Source organism: Centruroides sculpturatus, unplaced genomic scaffold, assembly GCF_000671375.1.
Source record: "Centruroides sculpturatus isolate CEXI.00-Female unplaced genomic scaffold, Cexi_2.0 scaffold157, whole genome shotgun sequence".
NCBI classification, from domain to species: domain Eukaryota; kingdom Metazoa; phylum Arthropoda; class Arachnida; order Scorpiones; family Buthidae; genus Centruroides; species Centruroides sculpturatus.
The window spans coordinates 722,272-736,022 of NW_019384522.1; the positions used below are offsets into that span (position 1 = coordinate 722,272).

The 13,751-nt window shown below is 27.4% G+C and overlaps 1 protein-coding gene across 1 annotated transcript; it reads right to left on the minus strand.

Moving 5' to 3' along the window:
* Positions 1-6,253: 6,253 nt before the first annotated feature.
* LOC111622774 (CCAAT/enhancer-binding protein zeta-like) lies at positions 6,254-13,486 on the minus strand. The gene is made up of 7 exons (XM_023365196.1): positions 13,225-13,486; positions 12,678-12,857; positions 8,390-8,554; positions 7,502-8,276; positions 7,369-7,429; positions 6,781-6,814; positions 6,254-6,704 (listed from the first exon to the last, which is right to left on the minus strand). The coding sequence occupies exons 1-7, from the start codon at positions 13,375-13,377 to the stop codon at positions 6,618-6,620; spliced, it is 1,455 nt and encodes a 484-aa protein (XP_023220964.1). The 5' UTR covers positions 13,378-13,486; the 3' UTR covers positions 6,254-6,617.
* Positions 13,487-13,751: the final 265 nt, after the last annotated feature.

Genomic DNA, 13,751 nt, shown 5'->3' on the forward strand with positions numbered 1-13,751 from the left:
AGAATTTCAAATTATAAATGCTATATAACAATAAAAGAAATAAAAACTTTAGTATATTATAATGAAAATAAAAAGATGATTTTTCTTAATTAGCTGAAATCATGTAAAGTAATTTATACTTGAACTATTCATACTGCTAAATTTAATAAATTTAAATGTATATAAAATTGAATTTATATCTTGCTGTCTGTTTAAGTATCATATGAGAACAGTTGAATCCTTTTCAGGCAACAGGAATGTATTTAGAGTAAATTTCAATGTAAAATTGTTTTTGGTCATATCTATTTAAGTTTATTGTAAATATTGTACATATGCTTTTTTCATATATACATTTTGTGTATGTGTATTTTTATATGAGTACCTTTACCTATACAAATACATCATTTTCTGAAGCAAATCGGGATACCTCAGCTAATATTTCAAAAAATTTGCAAGATTTTAATGTTAACTGAATGAGATATTTAGTAAGCTTTTTATTGTCTAAACCAGGGGTTGACAACCTTTCAGAGGTGTTGTGATGAACCTAAGTTATAGTGTTATTCTGAATCCCGACATGATTCTACCAAGTTTATTACATATATTATCAAAATTAGTCTGGTTATAACAATTTCAAAAATGTATAATTTTGAAGTTAAGTTGTTAATTGAATTATGTTCTTACATATGAAATGCTTGCATAACATGTAGATGACGACACGGAGCATAAATGCATGCGTTGTAATAAAAATATACAAACAAGAGATTCGTTTTTAATGTACAGTACCATGACTTTTGCTGAACTATGACTTCCATTTAAATGTGTAATTAATAATTAAAATATAATTTTTACTACATTTCTATTCAATTAGAGTGCCACTGAAAATCGTTCCACGTACCACAGGCTGCCGACCCCTGGTCTAAACTAATAATTAAGCTATTCGTAATATTAAATTACATTGAAGTTATTATGTAAATTTTATTTATATTGTTTCAAATAATTTACTTCAGTAGTTATGTTGGAAAGCACAGTTTCCTAGAATTGTCTGTCTCTAACTCTAGTTTTAACCACATACTGTCATTGCTAGTATTCATCCAGTAATATTTTTAAAATGAATATTTATTTTTTAACTAAGAATTCAGTTTATGATATTGATCTGAATTCAATAAAACAAAGTTTTGCATTAAAAATATTATTTTTACTTCAAAATGCAGAGGAACCTTGATTATCCATTCTCGATTAACTGAGGTTCCACATTATCTGAGGCAAACCAGTAAGTGAATGCTCTATTTTTCTTGTAATTCATAAAAGCTTTGCCATGAATACATTAAGCATTAGATCATGATACAAAATAATTATTTTTATGTGCAAGTTAAGAAAACTAATTATAAATGATATTTTATTATTTTATAAATAGACAAAAAGTTGCTTTCCATAAGAATTTTTTAAAAAGTTAAATTATAAAAATTATTACTTTTGTTATTCTTAATTATGAATTATAATAAAATATTTCTAGTTTTCTTAATATTAATACAGGAAAACCCTGATTATTGCAGTTAATGTTGCTGGGGGAAAAAAACACAATAATTGAAAAGAATAACGCCAAGAATTTTTCAAAATTATGATTAAAACTTTAAATATTAGGGTGACCGTAAGGTCAGCCTTGTCAGGACGGACACCACCGGGTCTTGTTTAACACAGAAGCCAAGATGGCGTATAGATTTGGTCACGCAAGTGGCCGTGTGCGCAGACAATCATATTCGGGATGGAGACAGGTTGAGAGACAGCATACCAGAAGTGACTCACTCGGATACCAAGTTAACTAAACAACTGTTTAATTATAAAGAAAAATATATATATATGAAATACATTTTATCAATGGTGAGTATGATAAATTGAGCTAAAATAGGTCTAGATAGGCCAAATTTCACGGTTCTCGAGAGAGAGAGTTTACATGAGGTTTGCACGACGATAAATACCTTATTGAGGATCTTGTCTTGATCTAGAACGTTCTGGTTGAAGGAAAGGAAGTTCGGGATGTCAGTTCGAGTATCCTGTAAATGAAATGTTCGTAGGCCTGATGGAACATATCTGTAAAGATTTTAAACTATGGTTTCCGATGATATATTAGAAGGATATAGGAATGTATAATAAAATGATATATTCAAAGATATCTGAATATTGAGGCACTTAGGATAAGGAGCTGGTGACAACTCCCAACTTTATCAGTTTCTTGTTATATTCAACTGATGAACTGGAGACAATAGGTTGGGAGGTTATGAGAAAGAGTCACTTAGCTGCTGAGAACTTAACAAACAAACAACTCACAGGTGCAAATGTTGACAGTTATTCGACAAGATGGTATAGTTAGAAGATTATGTTATGATTTAGTAATGTAAATAAATTATGCTGAGTCTCACATTAGTTGTTATGTTAGATATTTATTTATGTATATATTTAAAGGAAGAGAGTAATAAATTAAATGCAACTTTTAGTTTTTAAACTTAATAATTAAACAAAAAAATTGAGTCATAAACCAAAATAAGAAAGAAGTTTTTGAAGAAAAGTCTTCTATGTTAATTTTCCAAAAAACATAGAATACTTTTTCAAAAATTTCTTTTTCTTCTCTTGGTATATGACTCAATAACAGCAAATAACATTCTCTATTCCTCACTGTATTTTCTTGAACATCCATCAATAGGATCACCAACCATTATTTTTTGTATAAGAGATTTACAAACTGAAACATTTCATCAAGTTCTTTTAATATGAATATCTTCATTACTGTTTTAATTTCATTATCTCCAATCCACCCTGAGCTTCACATGCTCATTCTATATCTAGATTAATTAGATTTTTATCACTGAGGTCATTATCATAGGACTGGAGCAATTTTTGAACATTTTCTTATCTATCCAATACAAGTTGTGCAGTTTCTTTTACAGTATCATTAATTTCAAGTTGAATCATTGGAAATCACTTGTTTGTTCAGGAATAAGTTTTTGTTGAACATCTGTGTTAGTTTTGTAACTTCTCTCAATGTTTTCAAGAATACTTTTTGTGCTAAAATTTTCAAAAATTCGATTAAAGATTCTTCTTTTGTTTTTAATTGTCTGGCTAAAAGTCTTATGAAGGTAATACACTTTAACTATTAAAATTGCTTCTTGGTCCACAGGCTGTAGCAATGAAGCTGTATTAGGTAGTAAAATAATTACTTTTAACATTTTGACACATACCATTAGGTTTTATTGGATAATCAGGAACACTATCTAAAATTAACAAACCTTTGAATTCAAGATTTGTATAGTAAAATGAACTGTATGCTTTATTGATGATGCTTTTAATCTCAATATGAAACTTTGATTTAAAAGTGATTCAAATTACACTGGGACCAGTATGTTTTGAAAAGCTGTCTGTGAAGAAATGTTAGACAAAAATTGCAAAAACTATTTGGGAATGTCTGATAAATCTCAACATATATTGCAAATAAGCATGTTGAAACTCTTCATCATTACGGCACAGTTGAAAAAATGATGTTTAGGTTCTGCTTGTGTTAAGTGAAAAAAAAAAGGCAAATTGCCTTTATTTTTTACTTAACACAAGCAGAACCTAAACATCATTTTAAACGTCAAAATACACTGCAATATTAAAAAGCAAGAATCAGATATTTCATATTTTGAGCTTAAAAAGACTAAATGAAAACCTAATTAATGCTCCTTGAATGATGTTAACCAGGACTGTGAAATTGGAGCCAGAATTGTAAGCAAATTTGTTGCTACAAAAGTCAGTAAAAATTGATTGACTCCATCTCCTGTTTTTTTATTATGTATTTTATATTGAGCTCCTATAGGACCAGAGCATTGAAATTGGACTTTCTAAAATTCCACTCAACTCATGTTAATGAGTTGAGCGGTTAATGGACCATCTTTGGGTGTGGACATTGAAAATGGAATTTCAACACATTTAAAGATGCATTTATTAAGCTAAATAACCACAGTGACTTGATCATCCTTACTAAATGTAAATTTTCATTTGGCAGAATAAACTGCAACAATTCAAATTTTTGGAGCAATAATCAGAATTTTAGTATCAAATGAGTATCCATAACTCAAGAACCATGTTAATTGAAACCACAATAACTGGAGTTTTCTTGAACATAGTAATTATGTTTAATATTTCACAATTGTCAGATATGTTTTGAGTAAAATATTTACTTGTGTTTTGTGAAGATTAAATAAACAGAGGAAAATGAGGATGTTAGGTAAATAGAGATTATAAATTATGTAATAAAATTTCTAAAAGTTTTCTTTTAAAGTACATGCAATCAAATTTAGAAATAAAAATGAAATTGTTTTGAACAATGGAGTTTTCTATGAGAAAATACTGTAAAAAATTTTTGTAAGATATTAAGAATATTAATGTAGTTTTGCAGAAAACTGTTTTTATGTGCTTAATATCTTGCATCAACCAAAATAACTATAAATGTCATTTTTATTTATTTTACAATACATTTGGAAAGATGCAATATATGATGCAGTGATGTTTTTAAGCAATCAATATGCAGAGCTATGTTAAAGCCAATATTACTGGCTTATCTTACATATATGCATGAGCTTGGTTGTTAAACTGAGAATTAGTGAATATGGTCTAAAAATCAAGCAATTAATTAATAAATATATCATTTGAATGCACAAAACATTCAGTGAATACAGTCAATGTATTATTAAATATTATTTTGTTTATAAAAACAGGGATGCACAACCTTTTGTGAAGAAGGGCCAAATTAGGATTAAGTTAATTGACTGGGGGCCGGACCTCCAAGTGATTAATGCGATGTCTGATGCAATTTGCGAGATTCTTTNTAATTTTTTAAGCAAACATGATTAATTAACAATGTGATAAATTAAAACTTATAAAAGATAGTTAAAAAGTAAATAGTACTATAATTTTATCTCAAATTTTGTTTCCTTATAATTTGTTTCATTAGGAGAGCCACTTAATCGGAACAAATTAATCAGGTACCAATGTGTCCCAATTAAGCAGAATAGACTGTATTGGTTTTGAACCAACAGTTTATGCACATAAGCAAATCCACATACTTGTAGTTAGTAATTTTTAGTTTTATTTAAATAAAACAAGTAACAAAAAAAAAAAAAATTATATTTTTGCTATTATCTGTATATCTAGAATTAAAGAGAATAAGTTTAATTCTCATGCCAGAATCTGTCGAAAATACCGTTCTTAGTTTTATTTAAATAAAACAAGTAACAAAAAAAAAAAAAAAATTATATTCTTGCTATTATCTGTATATCTAGAATTAAAGAGAATAAGTTTAATTCTCATAACATGCCAATTAGTTACAAAATTATGCAGCTGGGCCTATAATTGTATTAGTTAAAAGTGATTCAACCGCACATGAATTTTATGTAATTAATTTCCATTTGCAGTACTGAGATCTAAAATGATGCATTATAAAACCTGTACACTATACACTTTCCCTTAATGCTTTGCCTATAAGCTTCTCCACATAATCTTCCATGGCATGTTTCTTTTGGGAAACATTGTATAAATAGAACAATATATACATCAACCTGATTCAATTATGACTGCCAAACAAACTGCTGGATATTAAATAATCCAATAGTTCATTTAGCATTAGTAATTTAATCAGGTTGATGTATAAATTATTTTAATCTTTATTAATGCTAATTTAACAAAAACTGAAATTTTGTTTTAAAGACAGACGGTAGTGACATCATGTAATTTATAGACACATCATGTAATTTATAGACATTGATAGATAGAAATTAAAATTCAAAATTAATTTCTAATTATTAAGCTAAATTTTGATCTTAATTAAAATTAGCATTGTTACAGTCCAAAATAATCTGACAGTTCAGGCTAATGTATAAATATAAAAAATTTAGATTTATATTCATCTAAATATAGTTGACCCCCCCCCATAACACGGTAGATACGTTCTGTTCTTTATTAAATTGATGTTCTAAGAATTCTTGAATACATGAGCCAATCACAGCCCAGCACATATGCAGTTTACGGACTATGGCTGTTTGAAAAGTTTTCTTCCATAAAATTAATCGATTCTAAACTAATTTGACTCTAGAATCGATTAATTTTATGGAAGAAAACCTTTCAAACAACCATATTTCCAAAATATGTATAATTTTTTGGGAATAATCCATATAAATTATGCTATAAACAAAAAATTGTAGGATTACTTACCAAGTGTGCACCATTTGACAATGCCATTGCTTAAGCTTGTTTTCGTCGTGCGGCTTGTTAACGAATGGCGCTTGCGTGCTTTCTGATAAATTATTTTTTTTGCGAAAAATTCTCTTAACTTTGGAGACATCATTAATATAAATATAATTTTTATGGACGTTAAATAATAAATGTTCTTTAGTAGGTTCGTTGCTCGTTTAAACTCAACGGTTTGTGCAATATTCGCTATTGGTCTAGATTCGACCAATCCTGTCGCGACACGATTTGGCAATGACATTTTGCCGAATTATACGAGATTTTTTAGCGTGTTTGTACAAATACTGTTCCAATTTTTTTTCCATTATGTAGGAATCCGAACTATATGAACCCGTGTTATAGGGGGGTCAACTGTATTTTAATTACTCACGTGATTTGTCTTTATTTATTAAACTGTGCATATTCAATCCTTCTACATTACTTTGATTATCTTCCAATATACAGGAGAGCTTTAAATATTAAAAAACTAATTGTTAATTTTTAAAACAAAAATTTTTCTCATTTTTTAAAATACTCAAACTTTACCTGTTCTGCAGAGGCAAAAGCTTCATCTTTATTGCTAGCATGAAAATAATAAAAATCTATTATGAAATTATTAAAACTGATTTCAAAAATAAAATCTAATGAATTTCAACAAAAAAATAAACAAGTAGTATATAAATAATACATTTTAGTATTTAGAAAATAATATTTATATTTCATCCATTGACTTATCTTCTGAATTTAAATATATCAATATAAGAAAGCATAAAATAATCCAAAATATTTTGATGATTATCAAAAATGATCAAATTTTAATTCACAGATATTGAATATCTGTGATTCAAAATATTATTATTATCTATAATTTGAACTTAAAATTTTTAAATATGTTCAGAAATTAATTTATTGGTTCTTCTTTACTTATATACACTGTAGAGATTGTTTTATTAAATTCCAAATTCAAGAATTTCCTAAAATTTTCTAAACATTCTTTTGAATTGATGAAATGTATATTTTGATGATTATTGTAATAAATTTAACTAATAAATTATAAAGCTCTTGTTCCTTTTTTGTCCACAAATATTTTAAACTTATTTTCAATAAATACATTTTTTTAAATTAAAAAATTACCTGTCTACTTTCTTTGTAGCCAATTTTCTTCTTTTAGAATTGCTTTTTGATACTGGAATATCTAAATAATAATAATTATTATTATTATTATTAATACAAACTATGAAATATATCCCACAATATTTTAATTTACCATTTATATCTGTAGTTTGAATATTTTCTAAATCACTTTCAAAATCTTTAAATGCTTCATTGAACTCATCATCGTCATTAAAATCATATTCATCATCATCGTCGTCATCATCATCATTACTATAACTTTCACTTTTTCTCTTCTTTCGTTTTTTTGTTTGTTTCTGATCAGAAATATCAGCAGCAAAATTGAGTTCATCTGATTTAAAGCCAGGTTCAAATTTATCCAAAAGGGCTTCAAAATCTTCACTGGCAACACTTTCCACATCTGAATCTTTATCTTTCTTTTCATCCTTTTGTTTGAAATTATTGGTTTGGAAATATTGATAAAGAAACTTTTCTTCTGGCCGAGCATTATCAGAATTTGAAGAATTAATATTTAAAGATTGTTGTTTTAATTGATGTTGACGTCCAAATATTTTTTGGCGTTCATTTTCACAAGGAGATAGTTTTGATTTCTTTGGATTTCGGTATACAAATTTATCAAGAAATTTGATGAGTGTAAAATCATGCAATGGATCACCATCATATTCAATGCATTTACCTTTTAGTACCTGCTGGCTAAAAACACTTACTGATGGATGAAAATGTTTTGTTAACAATGTTAATTCCCATGGAATACTATATTCAGCACCAGCATATAATGGATTTCTGTGATTAGGATTATAAAGTTTTGATGCTGTGCATCCATGTACTTGAAGATTATTTCGATGCAACCAAGACGAATTTTGTTTTGAATTAGATTTAAAATTAGACTCTTTTGTTCTTTCTTCATTCTAAAAAAATTTAAAGTGAATAATTATATTAACAATCCATCTTACATTTAATTATACACCTCATCTAATTTAACATAACTTTTCTTTACCATAAATTATTTAAATTTATGTACCTCTGATACATCTTCATAATGTTCATAACTGTCATCATCCTCACCATCATCACTACTAGCAATACTAATATTATTACTATTTAGAAGATTTGGATGTTCTTTCAATAACTGAGATACGAGAATTAAAGTACCACACACAAGACCAGGAGCTTGATATTCACAAACCTTTAAAAAACAACAGTTAAAAATTAAATAATGTTATGAAAAATTATCAATAATATAATAAATTATTTATAAGAATGTAACTACAATTCTTGTAATGACATTACAAAAATGATATATGTATGTATAATCAACAAGCAAAAAAATGTTTAACTTCTTAAATCTGTGCAGTTTAAGATGTGCATTTGTTTGTTTGTTTATATAAGGATCCAAGTTTAATGTAGTATTCTATAAATTTAATGTATACATAGTAAATTGTTTTAATTTGTTCTATATGTTTTCTTTAATTTCAGAAACAGATACTATTTCTCATAAGTAGGTAAATAGGTATAATTTCTTGCAGATATTATTTTCATAACTGAAACACCTTGAGCACATTTTAGGAATCATTGTAGCTGCTTCCTCTAAGTGCTTTCCAAGTCAAATTAGTGATTTCACCTTACATTTAAACCGCCTCTGTTTAAGTATGTGAGTGCAAGAAAATTCATCAGACTTCCATCACATGGTCTAACTAGAATGAGGCTGTTTTTGATTATTTGAATGGCTTTCCTAACCTTGAGGTCATCCATATTCAGTTGTGAACTTCAAACAACAATTAACACCTCAATACCACTTCCAGCAGTCAAAAGATTTTAATAATCTAACGTTTTCGGCCGTCTTTTAGAGGCCCTCCTCAGGATGAAACATTAAAAAAAAACAGTTCTATCTTTTATATCAGTTGTGAACTTGGCAGATGAGAAGATACCATATCACGGTACACAAAAACTTTGTCATAATCATTGAAATATAAGGTGTCTAAGCTCCTTTTTAGTTTTCTAGTTCCATTAACTCTTTATGCTTTGAAATTTTTCCCCATACTCAATGAGCTTTCCTTCCTGCTATTTAATATTTGGCGTGAGAATCAAGCTGTATTGTATTTTCCCCCCCTCTGTATCAGGAGATAAAATTGTTTGTACTCTTCAGGAACTTGTATAGAAAAACCAGTCAAACAACTTTTCCTTCAGTCAATTTTGTCTTGAATGGGATTAAGTTGATTTTGGCTGATTTTTTGTTTAATTAAAGAAATAAAGAATATTATTACATTTTAATATTTTTAGTATAGCCTTGAAATCAAACTGAGTAAGCAAATTCACTAGCCCAGTGTAATTGGTACTTATTGTGCAAGTATCAACTCACTTCTTCATGAATTTGTATACTGATGAGTAGCTAGTAAACTCACCAAATGTAATTTAGACTAGACTTTACTGTTGATCATAAAAAACACAGTACTTTGCATCTTCTAGTATGATTTTTTACCTAGTGTGCAAAAATGCAATGAAAATAAAATATCAATAGATAAATAATATATAAGTAGTATTTTCCCTTATCTTTTATAATATTTTTCCATAAATTATCAAAGTATCTTTCTCTTTGATATATTAATGAGAGACAAATCACAAACACATTTCAGTTTGTTATTTGTCTCTCAATAGGTTAATATATGAAAGCTGCTCAGATGAATGCTATTTCTTACCATTTATTGTGTTTTATATCATGCTGTAGCTCATCCTTATCTATTCTTATTCTTCATTTGAAACTGTAACAATTTAGTAATTCTCAAAGGTATCTTTTTGTATGTTTTTTTATAATGAAAAATTTTGTAAAACTGATTCAAATTTAAAAAAAAATTAATACAGTAGAGCATTGTTTATCCGAATCAATTGGAAACTGAGGTTGTTCGGATAACTTATTTTTTGGATAACTGATTATGTACGAAAAAATATATTAACCTATCCCATGTTTAAATTTTTCTCCATTGTGTGTCGCTTTGCGTTGAATTTTCGTCAATGTTAAGCCTAACGTAAACTTTTTAAAATAATAATCGTGGCTATTGTATCGTTAAAAATTATTTCTTTATTTTTTACAAACAAAATAAATATATTGAAAAATATAAAAACAATAAAAAATTATACTTCAGAAGTTANAAAAAAAATATTAGAGTAAAAATATAGCCAAAGATTGCAGTGCCACAGCATTAGCAAAAATTTAAATTTGCCAACTGGAATGCTTTCGGTTAACTGACTTTTCGGATAACCGGCTTTCGGATAAATGACGCTCTACTGTAACTGCAAATTATATTTATAGTAATATTTTAAAATATTGCTAATATAAAATGAAAAAACATATAATTTTTCATATTTTGTGTAATTTCATAAAAAGATATCCATATATATATAAAAATATATATATCAGTATTCAGTGGCTTTTTCCACTTGTTCACTGATATGCCACCATTTTTACTTTGTTTAAAAGAGTTTTAGCAGTTGATAATTGAAACAAATTTTTAAATCATTATCATCACCAAACAATGTGACATATAAAGATGTTAATATAACATCATTTCATAGAATCTACTACATATATATCAAAATAAAATAAGAAAATAACATTTAGAATTAATTCTATCATAATTTTTATAATGATTTTGTCAAACTAAATAATCATTTTTTTTCTTTTCTCCATTTTGTTTAGGTGGATTTGTATTGCTTTATTTTTCTAGAAATAATTCCATTTCAAAATTCAACATATAATCCCTGTATACACAGTTGTCATTTTACATCAGGTTATGTTCCTCAGTTTCAGAAAAAAGTGAACTGAAAAAGTTGAAAAAAAAGACGAAAAAAGTTTTAAAGAAAGCTCAAGTAAGAGTTGCTTTGTATAATGAAATAACAACTTCCCCTGCCACCTGATCAGTCATCACAATATGGAGAACACGGATAAGGGCTTGTATTTTCTATTGCAAATATTTTGAGAAAATCAAAAACTTTGTTCTGCATATAGAAGATTCTGATTCTGCTGCAGTTGGTCAAATTAACAACTTAGTTTCGGACACTAGTGTTCAGGAAGGACTGTCTGCTGTATATTCATACAAATTTGTTGTTGATGCAATCACCAAATTAGAAAGGAAGCATCTTCAAAAAGAAAAGCAGTGGGAACTGTTTTTCTCAGTAAGTTAGATGAATTTGTCAAGCAAAAACTTGAGAAGAGCCTTGCTAGAATCCAGACTTAAAGAAGGTTGTGGAATGCAATGATTTAGAATTTCAAGTTAAGACACCATATCTGCTGCTAACATCTTTGGATGTTGAATGTCTTTTGCTGCATACAAAGATATTTTTCATGTAAACACAGAAACTTTACATTTGAAAATTTGGAAATGATTACCATTATTCAAGTTAATTTATTCCTTTTGACAAATGATTGTGATTTAAGTGACAATTGTATGAAAGTATAGTATAAAAATTAATGACCTGTGAGAAATATACTGTATCCTGCAATTTAAATAAAAATTTTTACTTGAGATAGATGCTTAACATGATTTTAGCACTACTTCTTTTCTCCATTTTTGCTTTTTATTTATCACTTTACATCCCATTTTTAAACTTCTTTAGCACTCTAAAATCCTATCCTTTACTAATTACATATACAGTAATACTTTAATACTCACTGAAATATTACTGTAACAATTGAAAATATAATCATTAATTGTTTTGATTTTTAAGTAATTTATAATTAGAAAATGAATTTTTAAAATGCTTTAAAAGTTATCAATCTATAACATAGTATCATAAATAATCTATTTTAATTGTTTATTTTTTTTGTTAATAAAAGCATTTATATAAATATTTTTAAACAAACATATAAATTTATAATTATAAAAATCAGCAGCATAATTTTAGCTTTAAGGAACCATTTTAAAATAGAAACAGTAAGAGCATATTAACATATCTTGAATTAAGTTATTAATTGCATATTTTTAAAACTATAGTAGAGCATCGATTATCCGAAACAATTCAGGACTAGGGTTGTTAGGATAACTGATCATTTACAAAAAAATATATTAAACACAAAACTTTTCTTTATATAATTTGTATCACATGTCTTATAAATACATACCTTACACAATGTAATACATTAAACTAAGCCTATAGTTCAGTTTGGCATGGAGGGGAAGAGTTTGCAACACCACAGCCCTAGCGGAAATTTGAATTTGCTGACTGGAATGCTTTCGGTTAACATTGATGTTTCAGTTGATCAGTATTCGGATAATCGAGTGCTCTACTGTATTATAATATTTAAAGCATTATACCTGAAATAATCTTTTAACAAATGCTTTAACTCTCTGTTCAATGTGATCTCGTTTTAAAGCACGATATATTAAGTTCAGAAACATTGTCTGTCTTGTAGAATGACTTAATCCTGGGTCTAATAGTTTTTTATATAAAACCACATAAAATCGATCTGATAGAGTTTCATCTAAACCATGAACCTAAAAAATTTAAAAATTAATTATAATGAATAATTTATAATTAATGGATATTTATTTTTTTAAACAATATTAATATGAATTTAAAGCAACATAATAATATTAAGCCATAAAAGCATACTAATAAAATTACGTTTATCTTAAAACTTTTAAATGTTTCCAAGTATAATAATCATATAAAAAATAACTTTTTGAATTAACTCTATGATCTTAAAAAAGTTAGCCAAAACTCAGCTCCTCATAGTTTCAAGCCTATGTATCAATATAGGATAACATTAATTAAGATACGACTGCAACTTTCAACACAAGGTTTTTACTTCTATTTATTTATGAATAAATTATTTTGCTATTTTTATAATAAAAAATATACCTGAAACAACAACATAAGAGCTTGGATGCTGATATTAAAACTGACTAAGTGAACTATTTGATACAAAGTATCCATTTGTTCAATTAACACTAATTTGTCATCTTTAACAAATGGGAAAGCTCTGTTTACTCCAGTCAATAAGGCACTCATCATTTTATTTTCAACTTCACCTGTTCTTGTACAGGCTTTAAAAAATCCAAAATAAATTCGAATAAGACGAGAAGCCAACAAACTATCTTCTGGACATAAAAGAAGCTGAAATATAAAATATAACAAATACATAATAATTTTTTAAGCAAACATGATTAATTAACAATGTGATAAATTAAAACTTATAAAAGATAGTTAAAAAGTAAATCTAAATATATAAAATTGCTTGTCCTGACTGACTCATTCATTCATTCACTGATTCATCATCGCCCAGAGCAAACCGCTTAACCTAAAGAGGTGAAATTTGGTACACAGTTAGGGTACGTCATGGAAACGCACACTAAGAAAGGATTTTTCGAAATTCCAACGCGGGGGGG

Bases quoted from the DNA above. Each gene is read 5' to 3' on its own strand.
- LOC111622774 (XM_023365196.1), bottom strand. From the start codon at position 13,377: ATGATGAGTGCCTTATTGACTGGAGTAAACAGAGCTTTCCCATTTGTT. The intron at 8,555-12,677 runs GTATAATGCTTT...TGTTTTTTAAAG, and splicing joins TTGTTAAAAGATTATTTCAG to GTTTGTGAATATCAAGCTCC. The intron at 6,705-6,780 runs GTAAAGTTTGAG...TAATATTTAAAG, and splicing joins CTTTTGCCTCTGCAGAACAG to CTCTCCTGTATATTGGAAGA.